The sequence below is a fragment of the Rhinolophus ferrumequinum genome, chromosome 16, assembly GCF_004115265.2.
Source record: "Rhinolophus ferrumequinum isolate MPI-CBG mRhiFer1 chromosome 16, mRhiFer1_v1.p, whole genome shotgun sequence".
In the NCBI taxonomy this organism is placed as follows: domain Eukaryota; kingdom Metazoa; phylum Chordata; class Mammalia; order Chiroptera; family Rhinolophidae; genus Rhinolophus; species Rhinolophus ferrumequinum.
This window is the reverse complement of record NC_046299.1, coordinates 48875451-48898815: the sequence shown is the minus strand read 5'-3', so window position 1 is coordinate 48898815 and position 23365 is coordinate 48875451. Positions and strand designations below refer to the sequence as shown.

Here is a 23365-nt window from a genome sequence, read left to right as displayed (position 1 = left end):
GCCACACAGACAGCACCCCAGGTATGTCATTATGCAAGAGTGCTCACTTACGACCCCTCATCTGTAGCTGCCCGGCCACTAAGCTGACTTGCAAATGCCAGGGGCACTTGGCCTCTGGCAGTGTCATACCCCAGTCACCCTGCATGAGTTGGTCCTGCAACAAAGGCCAGAAAAGAGGCAGAAGTTGGTGGCTGAGAAATAAGCATATTGTTTATAGTTCAGAGGAACTATAGCAGGACCCCCTTGCACCCTATCTGCCCGTTAGGGTCATCACTACCTACGTGAAGAGCCAGTTCTCAGTGAGGCCTGATATCAAGACCAAGACTCAGAGTGGTTCCCCACCTGCTCCACTTCTCACTTAAGTTTTTCTAAATATGCTTTTGACCTGATGACTGTTTTAGGGGACAGAAACTACCAGACATGGAAGTATGGACTATGGGTTACGTAACTGTTTACTCTCGTGGAACAAGGGTTGAAAAAGGCCAACCTAGAGGGCACTACAGTTATATGAAGCAACTTTACGTGGGACAGAGACATAAGCCACACTTTTTAGAAATGAATGTTTATTCTAAAATTAATTCAAATAATTGAAATTATAGGGGATGATATTGAGAGATTATGAAAAAAGAAGAAAGCACAAGAAAAATGAAAGCAATGAAGACTCCAAGAAAAGGCTCTCAACCACCTGACTTGCTTACCCAGGCTATAGCTGGTGGCTATCAAATTAGGCTTCCATCTTTCCTTCTGATACTACAGGGTCTAGCTCTAAGTGGTCTGTTGCTGCCAAGAACCCACAGAGAAGGTAAAGGGGCTCACAGCGGTAAGGAGCACATATAAGCATTCAGACACCATTTATTGGATGGGCCAGGCCTCCTAACCAAGCATATCCTGGCCCCTCTTTCTCTAGGGTTTATCCCAAAGCAAGTAGTGCTTAGGAAACTGAGTCATTTGGCAGAAAACCATAGCAAAGACTGCATTCCTCAGGTTGATTCTGGCAAGTCTGAGTGGGCTGCAAGCCAGAATGAAAAGCTTGGTAACCTGAAGGACAGCCTCTGGAACCTGAATAACCCTTTGGGAAGACTCCTCACTTCTTAAGTCATAATGGAACAAGACAAAGGCAGTAACAGGTGCGAAGATGCTCTGAGAGGTTCTATCAGGTCCCAAACCAAATGCAGGGTTTGAAGTCAGTGCCCTTTGGTTAGAGCCACACTGCCCAGCTGGCTGGAAACTACCACGGATGGCTCAATTATCACTAAGGTGGAAGCAGAAATGGAGGATGAAGATGACAGAAAACGTAAGGCAGGGCCCTGCCCCTGGGGAACTAAAGACCTGAGTTCCAGACCTCCTTAAAACAGGTGTGACATCAGTGGTGGTGGAGCTACGACAGCGCTGGGCATTGGGCAGGAGACAGGCTCACCCGCTCCTGCCCCACTAGTGGCCCTACGAGCAGTGGTCACACACAACCATTTCACCACAAGGGGGCGATCTCTCACCAGCAGCCAGTTCAAGAGCTGCCAGCACCCCACTGGGGATCGCACCTGTGGGCCTAAATAATCAAATGAATGCAACCATCCACAACGATTAAGATATGGGACATTTAATTACTTAATTGCTTTTAAAGATATTATTGCTGCAATTAGGAAGGGAGCATTGAATTGGGAATGGGGTGGTTAAAGACAGAAAAGATGTAAAGGAGACAAGTACCGTTTTCCAAGTATAAAACTGGTAATATTAAAAGTGACATGGCAGTATATTCACGTGACTACTTATTTCTGCAGGAACAAGACAGTACAGGTTTTGCAGAGGCCATTGGGACGCCTGCTAACATGGTATCATTCAGACATTCCGCCCCCCTCTGCCAGACTGGGTGTTACTACGTGCAGACACACACAGAATGGAAAGCTCACAAATGTTAGGTCAAACTAAGGCTCATGATCATAAATTAAAGTGGCTACAGTAGGTCCCTTTGAAAACCAGCCCCCACCACCACCAACCGGCAGCAATGTTGTTACAGCACAGGGGAAGGTCCTGGCCAACGCTGGAAGCAACAGAACACTGTAGGACACACGCTTCTCCACCTTAGCAGCTGACAAACCACAGAGGTGCCTGCTGGGTGGTTCTGGGTCTCTGGACTTCCTCCAACATAATGACTGCACTGGAGACGCAAAAGACAATCCATGCACAGCTCTGACCACAGCCCCGCTCAGGAGGTGCCCACCAGTTCAGCAGCTGGAGGGAACATATAATTCCCATGCCCCAAGGCTCTCAGCCTCTCCCTGTAACACACACACACACACACAAACATACACCAACCACTCTTGGAACCCACAATAGACAGGAGTAAACACACACACACACACACACACCAGCCCTGCAATGACACGGCCAGTCACAGTTTTGTGTAGCAAATACAGTGCTAAGAAACATTTCAGACAAAAGTGGTTAAGGAGCTTCGGGGAAAATCTGGTCGCCTTGGCTCTCCCGGCCCCCAGCATACCCAGTGAGGGAGGCGAGAGGACACCGGCCGGAAGAGGCTGAATATTCAGGAGTCCCTGAGAAGGGTAATGGAACAGAGGCATTTCTCCTGACTTACCCTAAGTATCCCCTACTCAAATAAAAACCTCAGGGGCTGATCCCCTGGGCTTGGGTCAGGAATAGCCCCCCACTGCTCCCTGCGGAGGAAAAAGGCACACGCAGGATATGTCGTCATCAGGGCAGGACAGTGGCTCAACCTAGACCTGGGCCCCACGCGGGGAGAAGAGGGTCGGGAGTGGGCACAGGGTTTGGTCTTGTCCCTGCACCACCCTGAGCAACTAGTCTTATGAAGAAAACCCAGGCCCTGGCCTCTGACTGAAACTTACCTTCATGTTTCCCATTCCAAAATGTTTCTCTCATCCTAGCCAGGGCTGGGAAGCATCCAGTACCTGAGGCTCAATTGCCATAGTACCTTTGGGAGTTGAATAAAGGGGGAAGAGGCAGGAAGAACACACTCATGGAAAGAAAAAATTTTCCTTGCCTTGGGAGCTCTCTCACACCCTCCTTGCACCACGTAGGGTAAATCAAGGCAACTTGTGAAAGTGCTTTGAGTGGTTCCTTCAAGCAGACATATTTTCATACATGATGGCTTAAAGCGGTGCGGGAGGGGAGGGCCACCACCAACTTTTGGTGACAACTTTTTGAATCTGGGTGCTCATCCTACTCTGATACTCAGAGAAGTATAGAAGAGGGTCTGGTTTCTGGTATCACCAGCCCAGGAGAGGGCTCAGGTGTGCTCTGAACACTAGGGCCAGAAAGTCCTAGATCCTTTGGGAATCGCATTCCCTTCTGGTCCATGGTAACAATTATGCTCCAAGGGTAGCATAATTTCAAATAAGAATCGCCAAAGACGGTGGCAGCCAAGAATCAAATGGGGACTGTATGCAAGAAGAGGACAGTGGACTCCTCCACACCCGGCCTTGGTAGACAGACCACTCTACTCCTGCATAAGAGCAACAACGGCCTGGTCAATCTGTGTCCTGGAAAAATAAAACAAACTGCAACAAAAGTGACCCTAAGAGAGACAACTAACCTACTCAAAGAGCAAAGGGCCGAAAAAGCCTCCTGCTTAGAGTGTATCTAACACCCACCCAGGGAAACTTGTTACATGGATGCTTCCTACCTGATCAGCCAATCTGCCTGAGACAACAAAGAAAACCGTTTTCTATTTCATAAACTGTGTCCCAGCTTCCTTAAGGAATCAGGACAGGTCAGAGCTGCCACACAAGGATTAAGTGAAGTTGAAAGCTAGAGAGGTTAGAGAAGGAAATGGTTAAAACAATTCCTAGGATAACATTTAGAACAAGGGCAAAATGATAACGTAATGGAATCCTTCGGGGTCTTCATACTGAAAACCACAAAAGGATGATGAAAGGAGGAACAACAATCCTGAGGCTCGAGCTGTCTTGTGGTCTGTCTCGTCGTGTTCTGTGGAGCAAGACCAGATGCTGAAACTGTGGATGGCCTGTTCCACACTCCGAGAACCTTCTGAAGGCCAGAAGCCCCTCGGGGCTAGAAAGGGTCCGGGCTCAGCGGGGTTTTGGAGAACCATTCATCTGGCTGCCCTGAGGTACAGTGTCTGTGCTGAAAAGGCTGTCCAAGAAGACCGAGGACAATTCTGCTACCTGGTTCCTGTCGACGGTGGTCTGGGCCATGCCGTAGATAGCACCCTACAAATCCAGTCAAAGAATCGGTATTAGTGACGAGGGGTACAGGAGAGGTAATGACCTCCCTCTGCCCTGTCCTTGCCCTCCACGTGTCTTCTTCTCCTCCACTCCATTCCCACCCCAGGCTCCATTCGATCAGAAGGAGAGCTGACGTGGTCAGTTTTTCACAGGTACTTGCTTGCCAGTCTGCCTTTCTGCCCAAAGGAACTATCATCTGGGATTTGCTGTAGAAACTTCCAGCAAAAACAGATTTATTGCCTTTACTGTGTCAAATTTTTCTTTTCAAATGGACACTACCACTACTTGGCCCTGTAGAGCACTTTCAAATTTACAAGACGCTTCATATATATAGTATATCTGATTCAAGACTAAAAAACTCTAGGAACGGGTGAGGCAGAGATCATCCGCTCTAATTCACTAAGGAAACAGATTTGTGGCGAAGGGGCAGAGGCAGGAACAGACGCAGGGCCATCTGATTCTTTCAAGTTGCCCCTCCCAACAACACTTAAACTTCCACAGGAAGGAAAAACCCCACATGTGCCTACCATTCCTGTGGTCTTTGCTTTAGGATTCTTCATGATCTGAGTGACAGATTCCCGGACGTCCTTTAGGAACTGTATGGCTACTCGCTTCCGGGTATGTACTAACGTGACGCAGAAGTGAATACTATGGGAGAAGACAGAGACAAAGAGAGGTGAACCTTGGAAGGAGAAGAAGAAAAAAAAATCCAAAATAAAGCAGTTCCAAACACAGGAACTCATTGGCTGCTTCTTCATGTTATTTGTGACAAATAACAGTCATCTACGTTGTACCCAACCCTGGGAATCAAGGCTCTCAAATACCTGGGTTGTGAAGCATGGGCTGGCACAAAGGCTTCTCGGAATGATCAAGAACCATCCTGATTACACCTGAAATCTATGTAATTTCACTAACAATTGTCACCCCAATAAATTTTAAAAAACGAAAACAAAAACAAAAAACCATCCTGATAGAATGGAAACCATCCTGATAGGATGTCAGAGTGAAAAAGAAACCCTCATTTCCCTGGGAGGTAGAGTGGGATACAGAGGGATTGCGAAGAAAACACTGTCCAGATGGGATTGCCAATGGTGCCAACACGTGAAGGACACTGAAGAGACCTCTTCTACTGGGGTCGAGTGTTTATTTAAAGGCATCATGGAAGATCAGGTTAGAAAAGCATAGTAAAGACGACAGTAGCAGGCCTGAATGGTCAGAAGCCCTCTGGAAGGTTTTGAGCTAAATATTACTCCGGTAACGAGTCGGTTTATAAGACCAATCTGATGACCGGACAGACGGATCGGAGAGTACAGAACCTAGAAAGATAGTGGGGATGGGGGAGCCGGTGGGGGGGGGGTCTTATGTCCGACCCCTGATCTCAAGAGGCTGCCACCTAACTTTGCCCAAGTTTAAAGCTACGGGTCCTGCTTTGATATTGAGTAACTCCAAGGCAGAAACCTTACAGATACTACAGTTGCCACTATAGTGCTGGGATCGAGCAGTGAATCACCACTTGGGTCACCTTGTTATCCGAGTTCTTCAAAAGTCATGGAGCAAAGGAAGGGAAAGAGGCTTCTGCAAGCTTACCTGGATGGGAACTGCAGCTGGTTCAAGTTCCACCCCTTCGCAGTCATCAGGTTAAATAGTCGGTAGATGTCAAAATCACGGGAGCCCAGAGCAATGACGGACAATTGAGGGTCCCCAAACACAAAGATGCCTTTGATGTTTTCCAGTCTTAAAACCAACAAGAAAAGGACCAAAAAGGGAATTCAGACACATCTATTCCTCTGACCATCAATTCTCGTTGATCGACCAATGTCTCTCTTGTAATACAATCTGATCTTTTGGGGCTTTAGTGCTTTCATCTTCTAAAATGAGGTGGCTACACTGAGATCAGTGGTTCCTAAACATTACAAATATTCAGAGGCCCAAAGCCCATTTAGATTCAATGACTCAGAATCACTGCTTCCTAACCTGTCTGCCCAACTCCAAATTATGATGTGACACGGACGGGCATCTGAGGCATAAAAGATGTACTTTAAAAAGAAAATACTGTAAAAATAATCCCTTTTTTAAAAAAAGCCATATAGGTAATCCCTCAAGTGAGAACTGGTACAGCAGTTCTCAACAGATGGGAATATCAGAACTATATGCCGGCCATTTTCAAATGAGACATGCCCATGGTCACTTCTATTCCCCTTCAAGATTCTGAAAAAGCCTTCCCGATACCGGTGACACAGAGAAACAAGTGGGTAATACATGAATAGATATGCTAGACAAAGCACGCAGCCTAGTTCCAGCCTTATCTTAAGGAGATTTCATCACCCCCACTCCCAATTTTTTTTATTCCCGTGATGCTCCAAGTGTGATTCCCAGACTACCAGCATCAGTATGCACTGGGAGCAGAAATGCAAATCCCCAGACCCCCATTCCAGATCTACTGCACCAGAATTCTAGGAGTGGGGCCCAGCAATCGGCATTTTAACAAGCCCTCTAGGTTATCAGGATGCACGGTCACGTTTGAGAACCACTGTCCTAACCATTAAACCATGTTAGCACTTGGCAAGAGCTGCCAGTTGTTAAGACATCCTTGCAGACACAATGGCCTACAGGTGAAGGCCCGATGTGACCCTCCAAGTCACAGCAGAGCAAGGGCATTTATCCTCCCAGGCCAGCACCAGTCCTAAGCTGCCACCCTAAGCCCCTGGTCTCTCAGGAGACAGCAAATGGGCTGTGGCTCTGGGTGCCGGGCCGGGCAGGTGCCCTGAGTCCCCCAGCAGACAAAGCAAGAGACAAGGCAGAACCCCAATCTCCCACACATACTCTGACTTGAGGAAGCGAGCAGTTTTGATGATCTGTTTGGTAGCTTCAACATAGCCGCTCTCACCGAAGTGCATCAAGGCGGCCCAGCAGGCTGCGCTAATGCCACCGGGCCGTGAGCCCGCGATGGTCGGGGAAGCGTAGATGCCACCCTGCCAGTCTGGATCGATGAAGAACTGATAGCTCCTGTACTTCTTGTCACTGTACAACACCACTGAGGAGCCTTTGGGGGCGTAGCCATACTGGGGGGAAGAAGCAGACAGGTGAGTGTCCTGGCCCGAAACGCTCATCGTGCAAATTTCTCCTTCATGTGTCAGTTTCTCTATGACATGTTCCCGACTCACATTAAAAATTCACCCTTAGAATGTTAAAGGATAGAGGGAACTGAAGGGATGATTCTGTTTCAGGGATGAGGAATCTGAGGCCCAAGAAGAAGAGCGCCTACTTGTCCAGTTAATCGGTTTACCTCCCCTCTCACCTAGTGTGTGGTTTTCCTGATTTAAAACATTAAGGGAGGGGTGTCTGTCAGGCCAGAAGCAAAGATAAATTTCCACTGGAAGCCAGGAAAGGATGGAATTCAAGCTACTTGGATCAACTAAAATCACGATTTGACTCCCTTCTCATCTTTTTTTGCTTAGTATTCGACTTCCTTTTTAAGAACATTATGGTGCTCAGAATCTAGAAGCTACTTAATCCAGCTTTAAAAGAAACTGACGTAGACTTTGCCTCAGTCCACAGCAGGTGACAGGCATGGACATTTCAAACATTACAAGCCGAGCATTCCTGAATTAAGTTCTTCCCTTTTGCCAAAGGACTCTCCTCTCCTGCCATTTGGGTGCAGGAGCCCCCATCGCATGGGGGCTGCAACATTAACACACCTCCTCTCCCAGGAATACCAGTATCAACCTCACCTCCACCCTCCCCCAAATAATCTCAAGGCTTTGGGGAACTCATTTTTTAAGGGCCACTATACTAGCAGGTCCCAGTTACACACAGAAATGCTCTCAGCCATAAGACACAAAGATAACAGGTTCCTTTCCACTATTGGTTGGCACCTCTATCCTTACACCTTGTCACCTCAATCAGCCGCCCTGGTGAGAACAAAGAGCCAGACTTAAGTTTACATTTTAGGGGAAGCTAATGCTTTAACCAATTTATTTTGCTGATAATCGTCAAAATAATCCACTGTCTACTTTGATTAACATTTGGCCTCTTCCTTAGCTCACCTTGTGGGTGTCCGCTGAAATGCTGGTCACACCTTTCACCCGGAAGTCAAATGGTTGCTCCAGTGGGTATCCTGCTTTCTCCATGAAGACGATGAGGAAGCCCCCCAGACAAGCGTCTACATGAAGAGGTATTTTGTATTTGACAGCCAGCTAGTTCCAAAAAATAAAGACCATGGGAAATTTCATTTGTAGCCCTAGAACAAGAACTTCGCAAGGCATGTTTGGGAAGGTGGGCTGTAACCACCAGGCCATTACGTACTATGTCTCCCATGTTTTAAAAAACAGGCTATTTTTGACATTCCTATAATAAAAAAAGCTCATCTTTCAAAGGTACTCAGCCCTCACAATAATTCATCTGAAATGTGGGATCTATTTTATATTTAAATAGGCAGGGCCTCAAACTCATTGCAAAATTAAGCAGGAAATGAGAAGCCCTCTGACTGTGTCGGCCTCTGGAGAGGAAACGGAAAAGGTCATGCTTTAGTAACCGTGGGTGGGGGCGTGGGGAGGGGTGCGACGGGGCAGCATGTTGAGGACCAGTCTGGTAGACATGCTCCGACATGCAAGTCGTGTCCCCATCGGAATCAAGACGTCAGCCCTACTTTAGAACGTCCAACTTAAACAAAGCCTTCTCCCTTCTATTACTCCTCCCCCATAGCAGAAGCTAACCATCAGGGGCTCCAAACAGAGCCGTAGGGCTTCAAACACGGCTGGTGAGAGCTAGCCATCACTACTGTGCTCAAATCTAAACTCAGAATCGCTCCTATTTACCAGGTACTGCACCATGAGGTTCTATTTTAAAACCTTAATTTGACTGCCAAGGAGTCCATTTCTCTCTCATACCTTGGCCACTTCAGGGACAGGATCTATCACCCCGTGAGGAAACTGGGGGGTAGAGCAGACGAGCATGGCGGTGTTCCTGGAGATGGCTCTTCTCATTGCCTAGGGGTTTAAGGTTAAGGGGAAAATGAACATCCACTCCGCACTTACTTCTCTCTCCCACTGCCGAGATTAATCGAGACTGCTAAGGTGGCAGTCTCCACTAGTGCCCTCCTTCCCCTCTCCCACCTGGGAGAAGACCGCCTCCCAAACAAGGTGGCAGAATACAAACAAGGCCAGATAGGCCCATTTGGGGAACAGAGTGAGAGCACAACACAAAAACAGCAAAATCACTGTGGAGGTAAAAGAATATGGGGCCACGAGGCAAAAGAGCCGAATGTGAGTCCCACCCTGCTGACCACAGAGAAACCTGAGGGAACCAATGCACTCAGTTGGTTTCCTCATCTGGCAACGACGGTGATACTAACAGCTTCTACGACCTCCTTGGGCTGTCCTAAGGCTCAAATGTGACGCTGACAGCACTCTGAAAACTGGAAACTTCTACACAAATGCAAGGCGTAAAAATAATTACTGAAGGAATATTATTCAGCCTTAAAAAGAAATGCCATTTGTGACAACATGGATGAACCTAGAGGACATTATGCTAAGTGAAATAAGCCAGGGACAGAAAGACAAAGATTGCGTGATCTCATTTATATGTGGAATCTAAAACAGTCAAACTCATAAAAGCAAGAGTAGAATGGCGGGTGCCAGGAGCTAGAACGTTAGGGAAAGGCGGACACGCTGGTCAAGAGGTACCAAGTTTCCGTTATGCAAGATAAGTTCTGGAGATCTAATGTACTGCCATGGGACTATTTAGCCAGTACGGTTAATACCGCATTGTACACTTGAAATTTGCTTAGAGATCTAGAGGCTGGTCTTCAGTGTTCTAACCATGAAAAAAAAAAAAAAAGAAAGACAATAGTGATATATGAGGTTGATATGTATGTTAACACATTGATTGTGATTATTTCACAATGTATACTTACACAAAATATTAAGTTCTATACCTTAAATATATACAACTTTTTATTTGTCAATGAATTAATATGTTAGTTAATACCTCAATAAAGATACCTCGATAATGCTAGTGTGAATAAATGGGAACAGTTCACCTCTGGAAAAAAAATTACTATTCTAATGGCAATGGTACTAATTCATGCCAGTCAGAACCACAGTGAGAGTCTTGGGGCAAATTAGTCCATGCTCATTTTACAAACAGAGAAAAGAAAGGGATGGCACTGGTCTTTCAAGTCTCCAGTTAGGAACTAGATCATCTTCCTATTAGAATTCATGAATCGACGAAAAGACTGAAGAAGCTGCAATCAATCACCACTGCCAGTGGTAGTTTTTGCAACTATGGCTGCTACAATCAAAGGCATTTCGAGCCTATTTGCAGGCAACACTGGAAAACCAGTCCGTCAGGTGGTACTTCCTGCTTCTCGCAGCCCAAGGCAGAAAATGGCCCTTCAGAAGAACTCACCCGAACATCCACCTCCATCATTTTGTTCAGTGGAACTCGTATAATCTTCATCCCAAAATAATGGGCGGCTTTGTCAAACGCAGCATGGGCACTTTGGGGGGCCACACTAAGTGATAGGGAAGAAGAGAACAATGAAATTCAGATCAAAACGGGATTCAGGAGAGAGCACACTTAGCAGCCAACTTAACTCATCAGGAGTAAAGCTCTAATTATTTTTCCTCAAATTTTAAAAAGTGTTTATATTTACTTTTTAAGCACAAAAAGAGGTCAACTAATATTCTAGAGAAACCTCCCTACTATTTAGGAAATTATTTTGGCAACAGAAAGAACTCGGAAGTAATCGCACATCAAGGGATCCAAAGCCTAAATTAGGGCTGACATGAGAAAAGGACAGGAAATTTGGATCAGATCAACATAAAGTGGAGCCTTCTAGTGGCTGCCTATCCAAAGACAGGGTAGCTACCTCAGTGGGGAGAAAGCTTCCTGACACGACACATGTTCAAGGAGAAAACGTCAGATTGCTTAGCAGGGATGTTAAAGCAGCAGCCGAGCATCAGCTCAGTGGTCCCCTCCATCTATGAAAGACCATGATCCTATGACAAACTAAAAAGTCCCCATTTTCACTACACACTTGGAAGCAGCATTTCAAATAGTACTGAAAAAGGAAACTGAGTCGTACTTAAGTATTTGCTTCCAGACATCACTCAATTGCTCCACTTTTATAATTAATCTGTTCCCTTTTAAGGCAGAAAAATCTCTATTACTTAAGTACCAAGCACTAAAGATTTAGGTATGAAGAAAGATGGCGACCTGATTTATTTTCTTAGGCTAAGTATGAATCATAGCTTGAAATCATATGCAACAAAACCCTTAGTCACCGACACTTGCAGCAAAAACATTCATCCAAACATCCTATCAATACACTGTACAAGGAGAGGTCTAGAGAAAAAAATGCAACCAAGTATCAAAATTATGACCATGGGGTGGCAATATGGGTAAATCTCAAAAAAGATTTTTAAAATTTTTCCTCCCAGAAAACAACCTTCAGGCTGAAATTTTCTTAGGGAGCACCCCAAGGCCGCCTGTTATAGTTAACTAACTTTCACTGAATTAAGATAAACAAAGAGCTTTCCTTAGGCTGAAAGTAATTTGTAATATCACAGAATTCAAAGATAGAGTCCTGTCACTCTGTCACTTTTGGAAAAAAGTTCTCCTTCTTACTCGCAGTATGTACCATGTATAAACTGGAAGTGTGTGTGGGGGCGGGGGGACAGGGAATGATCTTAAAAATTAACTCGCTGATCCACTCAGGATTTTGCTGAATATGAAGTCATGGGTCAAGAGCACAGCACAGGAGGAAAGAGGACTGGAATTGCCAAAAAAGACGCAGAAAACAGATTGTCAGGCTGTCTCATTCAGCATATTCCAAACAGACAAATCTAAGGCGGCGGGGGAACCCAGCCACTCAAACATACATTTCTGGAATTTTGATCCCATTGTCTAAGGCCAGATCCCGGTAAGCTTTGCAGGCCATCAGTATGCTTTCTGTCCCCCCAGAGGTCACCTGTAAAAAAGAAGAGACATCATCTGTGAAAGGGAGTGAGAGAGCTATCATCATGTGCTTCCTGTCCTGATGTCGATGTGTCTGGTGCAGAAACAGACAGTCTCGCATGCCACAGAGGAGACACTGCTATGTCTTCCCGAAGGAAAATTTCACTTTGTTGGCTAAGCCCCATCTTGGATCATGAGAAGAGTAAAAACTAGGAACTAAGAATGAGCAGAAGCTCTGCACTGTCTGGACAAATGCACATCTTCCCAGAGCTGTGCACAATCCATTTCCACATTAATTCATCCCATTGCAGATGCGACAGGATATTTTATTCCATTCAAAAGCATCAAGACTGACTTTGACTTAAATGTCCAATGCCCACTGAAGAATGTAAAGCTGTGAAGTTACAAGTCGAGTAAACTATACATCAGATGACCAATTTAGGCGTTCCCCTGTGGCTTCTGACAAGTTTGAAAAAGAAAAGCAGAAGCCTCTACTTAGAGTCTGTTATCTTACTTGTCTGAAATGAAAACAAAAATCCTCATGTTTTTTAAATGAAATAAAATGTTGTCCTGAAGCTCGATGTAGCCCCTCTGAAATTGATACGGGCCAATTTCTCTACCGGAGTTGAAACAAAAAGATGCAGAGGTTAGTTCACTCATCCTATTGTCGTCACTGGATTACAAACTCACGAGGTGAGCACCAGTCTCTTCATGACAATATTCCTGGCACCTGTCTAGTAGCTGACACCTAACAGCCCCTCAATGAACATTTCTTAATGCCTGATTTGACTTTTAGTAAACTATGACTACTAACCCATCTAGCTATCTTTTGATAACATCTAAGAATGAATAATTTAAAAAATGAACAGAAAAAAAGCCATAGCACTGAGGTAGGCAGATATTTTCTTAGATTTATCATTACTGAAGATTCATCCAATCTTATATAGCGTTTTCATTTTACAGGTGAGAAAACTGAGCCCCTAGGCTACTAAAGTGAGTCACCCAATGTCACCCACTAGCATCGGTTGATAAGAAGTAAAACTTTCTACATTTTCGTATTTCGTGTAGCTTAATATATGGAATGGAATGAGACAGGGTGGAAACTAAAATGTCCTAATATCCACATATAGGACAAAAATAGCATTAGCTACAAAATGCCAGTGGACCAGAGTTATATGGAAGATCAGCTGAGAAAAGTTAGTCATGTTTTGATTCAGGAAGTCTTCGTGAAACATATAACCATCATCCACAAAGTAATGCATTAAACGTGAGCACAGAACACTTGTTTGTAGGTCTCCACATTTCTACGCTGGAGAAGACAAAGCTTACAGTTGAGGTCAGGTCTGCAATCAGCAGCATGCTCTGTGGTCTAGCATAAAACCTCAGAATGTCACATGAGGAGCCAAACACATTGTGAAGGAAGTCTGGAAAGAACCAGCAAAGCCCAGTCTCCAGGGCATCGATGTCTTACTAAGGTCCAGTGATGACCTAAGCAAAATTATTTCCAAACCCTACTCACTCACTCACTTCACGTCCTATTTATAGTACAATAAGTGATCAAATCAGCATGTTTGTTGGGCAAACCCCAGTGTACTTCTGACTGTAAAAGCAGGAACACCTAAATTCTACTTCTAATTTTTATTTCTGATCCCCAAATTCTGTGTTTAAATATGCTATTCTCCCATTTCCTTTCACCACACCCAAAGAAAAACAAAAATTTAGTTGTGAAGTAAGAAAATAGAGCCCTCAACAACTACTTGTTATGTTAAGACAACTTCTTTCAACATTTATAAAATCTCTCACTCTGATATGTAATAGGAATGTCAGAAAACAAGAGTAAGACCATGACCTATCTGGAAAATTTTTTTAAATGGTGTTTGGCCCTAATGGCATTTGCGTAAGCCAAGACTATTTTCCTTGGCAACTTAATTTCTTTCGGTATATGAAGTCACCTCGCATCCATTCGGAGGCAAATGAAGTTAATAAAAGGAAAGAAAGTTGAAGGTTAAAGAACAAAGAAGGAGAAGAGTTTAATACCTTAATTGGGAACAGTCTAAAAACAGTGCAGCCATCTGGCTTTGTCTTCCTATTTCCCACCTCTGAACTTTGAACTTTCTTCACCAAAAGCAGCTCATCAAGAGAGACTCAGAGACAGAAAGCGATAGAGAGATAGAGATAGAGATAGAGAGAGAGAGAGAGAGAGAGAGAGTCTGGGGAGAAACTCAAATCATCCCAGAAGTAATTAGTTACCTTATAAAAGTGTAAGTATTAGAAGAGACTGGGGATCTTAGACTCTATCCTCCTGATCCCTGACACATCCACTAAAAAAGAGCATAATGAGAGTGACATGGTTTAAATGTACCAATGCAAAAACAAACAGAAAGCACCCTAGTATGGGACTTCTGCATTAAGATAGAAGACTAAAACTACTTCACAGATTTTTCTCTCCCCCAAAACCAGTAAGAATGAAGAAAAAAAAGTAGTAAAAACTTGCAGTAACAGCTACCAAACAAGGAAAGAGAGAGAATCTAATGCAATAAACTTCAACTAGTGGCAATGAAAAAAAAAGGAACAGAAGTTTCCGAGCCATAGCAGAGAACAAAACATACTTCCAAGCCCTGGAAACTGTCCGGGTGAGTCAGCGAAATCCTGAGACTTCTCATTAACTCCCCCCAAATCTTCAAAGAAGCAAGTGGAGGGGGTCTCCTTCTTTCCTGATCTTTAGATCAGGGAGTGGTGGACATGATGGCTAAGGAGAAACAAGCAAAATGGGGAGAGAGAACATCTGGACTGACACTTTAAAGTATATACTTCAGGGATACAGGATGGCTTAAATAAATAATCAAAGACCAAAGGGTATAATATTCTCTTCCAACTAGACAGTGAACTCTGGAAGATAACTTTTAACAAATCTCAGAAGATGAGATCTAGATATATTCTAATACAGGTGGAACAAAGCTTTAGCTGAGCCCTGCCCCCAACCAAATACTCTCAGACAAGAAATCACCCACTCTGCATCAAGAACAAAGAGAATGTCTAGAGAGAGCCACCCACACATGAGCCAAGAGGAAAGAAAAGGGCACAGTAACTATGTAGACATACACAAAGAAAAAAAGTAGTGTGCAAAATCAAAGCCCAACTCTGAAGGTAACCCCCCAAGGAACTAAAGGAAATTCCTCATAACTGTCACTACAGGACAATATCACAAGAACATGAATTCAAGACAACAAGAGTTAAAAGACTGGACAATGAAACAACAAAATGAAACTGCAAACCTGGAAAAAAAAAATCAGAGTACCAAACAACACCAATACAGAACGAATAAATAATTAGAAACAACAAGGAACAGAATCAACACTGCTGAGAATAAAAAGACTGACTTAGAGGAAAGGTTTAAGGTAAGTTTAGTGAACCCATATAAATAAGACAGAGACCGGAAGATCAACGTCACGCCACACTTGGAGAACTGTGTCCACCTGGCTAGCTGTAGACAACCAAAAAGCATTCAGTGAATGACAGGAATGGTTGGCAATCTGTGAAATATATTGTTTAAGGGAGCAGCTGGGTAACCTAGGAAACACGTGGAAAAGATTCAGGGGGAAAGAGACTTTCAAGTATACAAACGTCTCTCACATGAAAAAAAAAAAAGCAATTACAGAACTTCTATTTCCAGAAATATCGATTATGTACCTTGGGCAACCCTCCTACCTGAAACAACTAAAAATCCTGATGAAACATAAATTTTTTTTACCTCCACCACTGAGCTAAAATAAAGCAATATACTGAACCCCGAAAAAAGCAAAATCAAGGATCCTACAAGGTAAGAGAGTGCCAAAGCTGTCTTTTACTCTGAGGGCTGCTATCAACCCCTAGAGATCTCAAACTCCCGCTCTGACAAATAAATTCAGGGCCTGCTCCAAGTAAGGAGTCTCATGGTAGACAGCTGAAAACCCACATTCTGGGTGGTACAAGAAATCAATCCCACTGGCACAAAAGAGGACAGCAAGAAAAACTGCTTTTCTCGACCCTGATGCTCAGGTAAAGAAAAATAAGACCTCTCAAGAATGTGTAACAGGACAGCTTTTATGTGAGTTTGTGGTCTGAATTCACATTACCTCTGTAGCACAAAACCACAAGCTGAGAACTGTACTTACACGGGTTCCAATGTGGTAGCACTTCCCAGAAATTCCCCAACAGCTGGCTAAAGTAATTACAAATCTTCTCTGGAAGAACTTAACTTTAACCTAGGCCTCAAGGTTAAGTTCCCAGGAAAATGAGTGGCTCCCAGTTAAAACAAAACAAAAAAAATCACAACTATAAGGATATAAGACAATATGAGTGAAACCAGCAGAAACAAAAGTCAGGCTCATGAGGAATGGACCTGTCAGACAGAGAATATAAAATAATGATGTGCAATATATTTAAATAAACAAAATACTAATATAAGCCAAAGAAAGGGACAATAAAGAACAACCAAGCAGATTAAAACACACACACATACACACACACACAAAAAAACAATTCTTAAAAAAAAAAATACAGGAAATGAAATTAAAAAACCCAACAGAAAAACTAAATGTAGATTAGACACAACTAAAGAGGAAATTAATAAAACCCCTGTACTTATTACACAGCTTCAAGTTATCAACTAATAGTCAGTCTTCCATCCACCCCCAACTGCCCCACCACGGTTGCTGTTGAGACTGTCAGTTGTTCTAATAGTTACACCTTTATAGGTTATCTATGTTTTCTAACTGCTTTAAACACCAATTAAATGTGTGTTAGCCCTTCTCACTCTACCTTTCATGTTTCTTAACCTCTCCTTTGTCTTTCTATTTTTTGTCTCTCTGGATTTTTTCTGGTTAATTTTGTTTTTTCTGTCTTGTTCCATAAATTTGACTTAGGAACCGTGTAACTATTTTCCACAGTTTTAAATGAAGCAGGGCTCCTTGGACAAATGGCTGATTCTGGGTCTGGAGCAGAAAATATATGAGGTAAACACGGGATATTTCATCAAATAAAAAAAATTTCGTCAAAAAAAAAGAGGAGGAGGAAGGAAGGAAGCTTTCAAAGACTACACTGGCTCACACTAAAGGACGTAGGAGCCGAAATTAAGAAGCTCCCACTGGCCAGGAGGGAAACTGGGGCATTAAGCTGAGTAACAACCGTGCCGGATTGAAGCGCACATAATATTCTACAATTTATCCACCCTACTGTTGACAGACATTTGAATTATTTCCAGTTTTTAGCTCTCATGAACAATGTTGCTATCAATATACATCTGTCCTGATACACAAATGGACCAGTTTTTCTATGATATATCCTGAGTAGCAGAATTTCAGCGTCATAAAATATGTACCTTCAACTTTACTGGATAAAGTCAAACTGTTTTGTGTTTGTTTAACTGTTCTGTGGTTGTGGTCCCTTAAGAGTTCATAGTCTAATGGCACAGGAGAATACCTACATGCTCTAAGTATATCATCATCTCCCCTCTCTATCATCCCGTTCGTCTAAATGCCATAGAGGAACCCAATTGCTAGATTATGGTTGGTTCCGTTTTTAACAATTTTGGAATTATTTTTGGAAAATGAATGCCAGGAATACCAGTTTTGTTAGCTACTGAATCTCTGAAATGGTGGCAACATAAGAGTAAAACAACACTGCTTACTGGGAAAAACAAAAAAGTAACTATACAATGTTTTTGACTTTGGATAGACCCTTCAATAAACTTGCAGACTTTATAACGATTATAAAAATATCTGATAGGTTACCATTACAGCATACTGGGTTAAATCTATCAATCCTACATGAGCTAAGATTTAGTTTTTTTCTACAGAAGACAGTATCAGTTTGTAGTAACAACTCTAAACGGAAGTGTATTAATCTAAGTTTAGGAAAACAAACAAACATCTACTGGAAATAGTTGAAACAAGGACTCCTCATGTGTGTCTTTAAATACAATGATGTACTTCCTCGCTCTTTATTCTTTATTCTTAAACCCATGAAATGAGATTCGATTTATAGCAAAATTGGAAAGTAAACTTCCAGCTCAAGTAAAATGTGAGAAGCATATCAAAAAATTATGAGATGGTTCGACAAAATCATATAGCTAAATGGGTAGGGAATGGGAGAATGAAAGAGAGGGACAGAAAGAAAGGAGTAGAGTGAGCAGATGTGGCAAAATATTTATATTTAGTGACCCTAGGGTGTTGTTTAAACTATCCTGGCAAATTTATGTAGCTTTAAAGTTTTTCAAAATAAAAAATTAAAGAGAAAAAAATATCTAGAAGAACATATGCCAAAATGTCAATACTATATGGATTACAAAATTACAAGTAGTTTTTTAAAATTGCTGTTAATCTGGATCTTTCTACAATAATCACATATCACTTGTGTAATTAAAAAAGGTAAAAAAATGATTTTAATAAACTCTTACATTTTAAGCTAAAAAAAATATAGGACGCCACTTGCATATACTTACACATCCACAGGAATCTGGTCCCCCATTAAACAGGGAACAAGCTATCCTCACAATCTCTGCCTCTATCTTCCGCAGTCCTGGGAAGATATCTGGATGCAGTGGATTACTCCATGCAAAATCTCCATAAGCCTGCAAAGACATGTAAGCAGATATGAAGTAAGACAATTACACTGCATAGGACAAAGCATCATACACTAAACAAAAGTTTCTAGGTATTTGGTACATTAGAATCTGGAAAAATGGTAAGATATGTTCCCTAACCTAAAGAAGATCAAAACGTAGCGGAGGAGACATACATGCAAATAAATTTTACAAGGTGGTAAGAAAAGAGGTATAAATGTGGTTAAAAGCACAGACTATAACGCTAATCAGATCCAGTTTGAAGTCTTAGCTTTGCCTGTCACTTCTAGCTTTGTAATGTTAGGTCAAATGACCTCTCTGAGGCTGTTTCCTCATATGCTACAAGAGATAATTATGGCACTGATCTGATAGGGTTCTAGCGATAAGCAAATAACGCATGCAAAGCACTTCGTAGAGTGGCTGGCAAAGCAGCTATTGAAAGTGCAACGCCAGATGTGTGTACATGAGGTAAGGGGCCTTCAAAGAGGCAATAATGAACATCCTGAGTGGTCTGGAGTTGTCTGCTTCGTGGAACCTTGGGAGATGAATGGGAATTCATCATTTAGAATGGGAGGAATGAAGGAGAGAAAGGAAAACAACCTAACAGCAAGGTGTACTCTGTCAAGAGACAAGATAGAAATCAGTGTTTACATGGGAAAGTCATAATAGGAGTGATTGAAAAAAAATTAGGTGGGAGCTGGGTCAGGAAGGGACTTGTATTTTGTTACATAAATAAGCAGCTTGCATTTTATCCCATACATAATGAATGGGAAGCCACTGAAGGATTTTTAAGCACAGAAGTAAGATCGGAGCATTATGTCAAAATACAGCTGAGCAAGACCTGGAATAGTTAGCAAGGTGTGAGCAGTCTCATGATTATAATAATCGAACACAAAGACCTCAGAGACCATCAGTCAATGCTAATTTTATATGACAAAGTGGGATTCCAAAACTAAGTTTGACTAGAAATGGAAAGTGCTAAAGGCAATTCGAAAAATCAATAAAAAATGAGAGTTATTTTAATTACAAGTGAGACCACCACTCATTCGCAAATCACCTGATTTGAGACTCAGGTGGTACAGGAAATGATGGCCAAGTTTCTATCCCTTGTCTCTTCTTATCAAACAAAATATGTTTCATCATTAATAATCTCAAATGATGGGACTATCTTCCCTGGTAACCTGCCTTCTACGCAGGGTGCCTACAGCCTGGAAACATAAGTGGTATTTTATTTTATTACAGATGGAAGATGTCTTTGACACTATTATACCTATTCGGCTGCTTGGCTGAAGAGAAACTTTCTAGGCTTCTTTAGTTGTATTTTAACAATAAACATTTCTTAAGTAATTTTAAAATGACAAAAGTAAGGAGAAACGACAAGGTACCCTAAACTGGCACAGACCACACACACTCCCTTCAAGAACGGGGCATTCACCTTCACGAGGAGCTCGGTGAGCTTCTCCTCCCCGCTGTACACCGCGCCAGAGGCTCGCCCTTCTTGCCACATGACATCTGTAGAGAAAGTTAAGGCCACTGGGTCAGTAAGCAGAGACTTTTGGGAAGGCAGGTTCTAGTATAGCAGCAATGTGAAGAAACCCCTCTGAATACAAAAGACAAAAAAAAGTTTGAGTGGAAATCCAAAGACGTCCTTACATTACATCAAGAAAGAAGGCATTCCCATAGAGCTATTGTAGCAAAATAAAGATGAGAGATGATCAACCACGATCAACAACAGTATGGAAAAGATACCCGCAGCAGCCAAGTATAATAAAGACAGTCCAATAATAATGCTGTCCTCATCCCCAGCTGCCTGCTAACAGCAGAAAAATTTCCCTCTATTTATATACTCATTTCCTGTTCTCTGTATGGGTAGCTCGACCTTTTTCTTGCAATGCTTCCTTTGTCTCTCCCTTTCTATCCAGTCATAATTAGTGTGGGAATTGTTTTGAGCAGGGTTGGCAGAGAAGAGCAACACAAAAGTGAAATTTCAGTATCAGGGCTGGAATCAGGGAACCGAATCCATGACTAGACAAGCCGCAACGAGCTATGGGAGTCTCAGGGGCCCCTCCTTCAGACGAGCCTGGAAACCCACACAGAATTAGTCACCTGCTTCCAACAACATACACTGCAGCATTCGGATCAGGAACACGGTCAGCACTGGAATAAAGCCCCGGGGAAAGGCTCCTGACTAGAATGTGAGGTCTGACTTTCTCCTTCCTGTCTGAGATTCTACGTTACACCAACACATCTGAGAATGTGGGTATCTCAGGTCCTTTTGCTACAACATGGCTGTGCCCTAATGAAAGTGGTAGTGAGAAAGCAATTGCAGGAACACACTGACTGAAAACTATAGCCCTGGCTCTGCAAAACAAAGATCTTCAGCTCCAACAAGAGAGCAGGACTGAGTAGTGAATATCCAGACTAATCTCTCAATCTCTCGCGATCTGCCACACTCTGGCCTGCAGCCAGTTGACTTTCCCTCTTTCCTGAGAGAACACTGCTCTGTACCAGGCGTGTCTTCAGACCAGAGATCACCAGACTCTCACGAGTAGAATACATGGTTTCATTTCCTGTTCTTTTACTGGTGCTGCAGAGTATGGCAATGGACAGTGACTTAAAAATGGAAGGGAAGGAAATATGGTGGCATAAGCCAGCCCTCAGAATCATAGAAATCCTTCATATACAGGTCTCAGAGTACTAATCCCTGCTGGATACCACCCATAAAATCCTGGACTGTGTCTTTGTACCAGCCAATGTCAAAATCTCAACATGTGTCAATTAGACATTTTAAAATGCATCTGTTGAAATGCAATGTAGTATCCTAGAACATAAAAAAGGACATTAGCGGAAAAACTGGTGAAATAGGAAAAGAATTTGTGCTTCAGTTAATAGTGCTGCACCAATGTTAATTTTTTAGTTTTGACAAAGGCACCATGGTTATGTTAGATGCCAATATCAGAAGCTGGGCAAGGGATAGATGGGAAATCTCTGTATTATCTTTGCAAATTTTCTATAAATCTGAAATTATGACAAACTAAAAAGCCTACTTTAAAAACGTATTTGTAACATGACCTTACGCTGTAACAAACATGCGTCTGTGTTAATAGTTAACATTTACTGCGCACTTATTATATGCATGGTCTTATACATTTACGTGCATGATCTCATTTAATTTCTATAATCATCCTTTCAAGTTAAGTATTATTATTATCCTTATTGTAGAGACACAAAAATTGAGGCATAGAGAAGTTATGTAACTCACCCAAGGTCATACTAAGTGGACAAACCAGGATGTGAATCCAGGCTGATTCCATGGGCTGTACTCTTTAAACATTAAGCTACTTGGTGCATTTATCCTTCGTGTGTGTGTGTGTGTGTGTGTGTGTGTGTGTGTGTGTATTACACAACACACTATTAACATTCTGGCACACAGACACAGACACACACACACATCATTTGTGTTTATCTTTTGATGAGGTAATTATAGTGACATTTTATTTTCTTCTGTGCCTTTATGCAGATCTCACAATTTCTGTAATAGAGCTGTGCTTCATTTTTATTATACATATTCTCTTTTTAGAAAACAAATGTATCTGTTTTATTCAGGCTTACAAAAGGAAATGGAACCAAGTTCTACTGTCTCTGAGATATGTTTGCTTTATGAATGAAGCATAAATCTAAACGTAATTTTCAAAATATGAAATTCAGCCTTCGAGACAGGAAGTGGGCCCTGCAGAGTGTATGAGTACCAGTGAAACACTTCTTCACCCACACAAACATTAAACGACAGCCCAGCCAGGTAATGAAGCAGGTAGTGTGTTTGCCAAGAACCATACCCATCGAGCTGTACTCCTTGAGCTTCTCCAGAACTGCAGATGAGCTCAGACCTTGGGAGGGCAGAACTTTCACATACTCTTTGTCCACTTTCAGAAATGACATGTTCTTGTTAATATCATCCTTGGCCTTGTTCAGTGCATCTTGGATCTTCAAAGATAAGATAGACAGAGTTAACAGGGAAATGGGAGAATACAGTACAGACAGTAGACGAACCAGTTATGACACCAAGTCGGCTGCCAAAGCCTGAGCACCACCGTACAAGTGCGACAGAACAAGGGTGGTATTTTTTCTTAGAGAGACATGGTGACAGTTTGACTGTTCAGCTATTTTCCGGCATGTGCAACATTTTCTTAGAAGTCTGAAAAGTCAACTTTCTCTCTAAAGGTCAAAGATTGCCTCGATTTTCCCCGCCCTTTCCTCTGCCATGTCGAGATCACCACTGCTTTACTTGGTTTGATTTGCTAACGTCAGCATTGCTCTGAGGGCAGTATTTGGACTTTGTTCCTGCCCTGGCAGCAGTTACAGTGTGTGTGCTACGAGACACACACTAGAGCCATGAACAATAGGCAGGCAGAGAACAGGCCACGCAGTGGCAAAGGGGATTCTGGTGCTGTGTAAGCGATGAGCTCCTTCAGAAGGCTTGTGCAAGAAGCAGGAATCTGCACGGCTCCCCACGTATAAGCTCGACACATCCTGGGAAGGGCCAGGAAGACTGCATTCTATCTCTGCAGGCTGTAGACGGCCTGAA

The 23365-nt window shown here is 42.7% G+C and overlaps 1 protein-coding gene across 3 annotated transcripts in view; it reads right to left on the bottom strand.

The window, feature by feature from the left end:
• Window positions 1-574: 574 nt before the first annotated feature.
• SGPL1 (sphingosine-1-phosphate lyase 1) overlaps window positions 575-23365 on the bottom strand; it is a 52144-nt gene continuing 29353 nt past the window's right edge. For all 3 annotated transcript variants that reach the window (XM_033129873.1, XM_033129872.1, XM_033129874.1), the window contains 11 exons: window positions 22617-22764; window positions 20216-20292; window positions 18661-18789; window positions 12104-12192; window positions 10629-10734; window positions 9110-9208; window positions 8267-8416; window positions 7044-7282; window positions 5808-5954; window positions 4748-4868; window positions 575-4205 (listed from right to left, as the gene is read on the bottom strand). In XM_033129873.1, coding sequence (XP_032985764.1) covers window positions 4065-4205; window positions 4748-4868; window positions 5808-5954; window positions 7044-7282; window positions 8267-8416; window positions 9110-9208; window positions 10629-10734; window positions 12104-12192; window positions 18661-18789; window positions 20216-20292; window positions 22617-22764 — 1446 coding nt within the window. In that variant the 3' untranslated portion in view covers window positions 575-4064. The remainder of the gene's footprint in view (window positions 4206-4747; window positions 4869-5807; window positions 5955-7043; window positions 7283-8266; window positions 8417-9109; window positions 9209-10628; window positions 10735-12103; window positions 12193-18660; window positions 18790-20215; window positions 20293-22616; window positions 22765-23365) is intronic.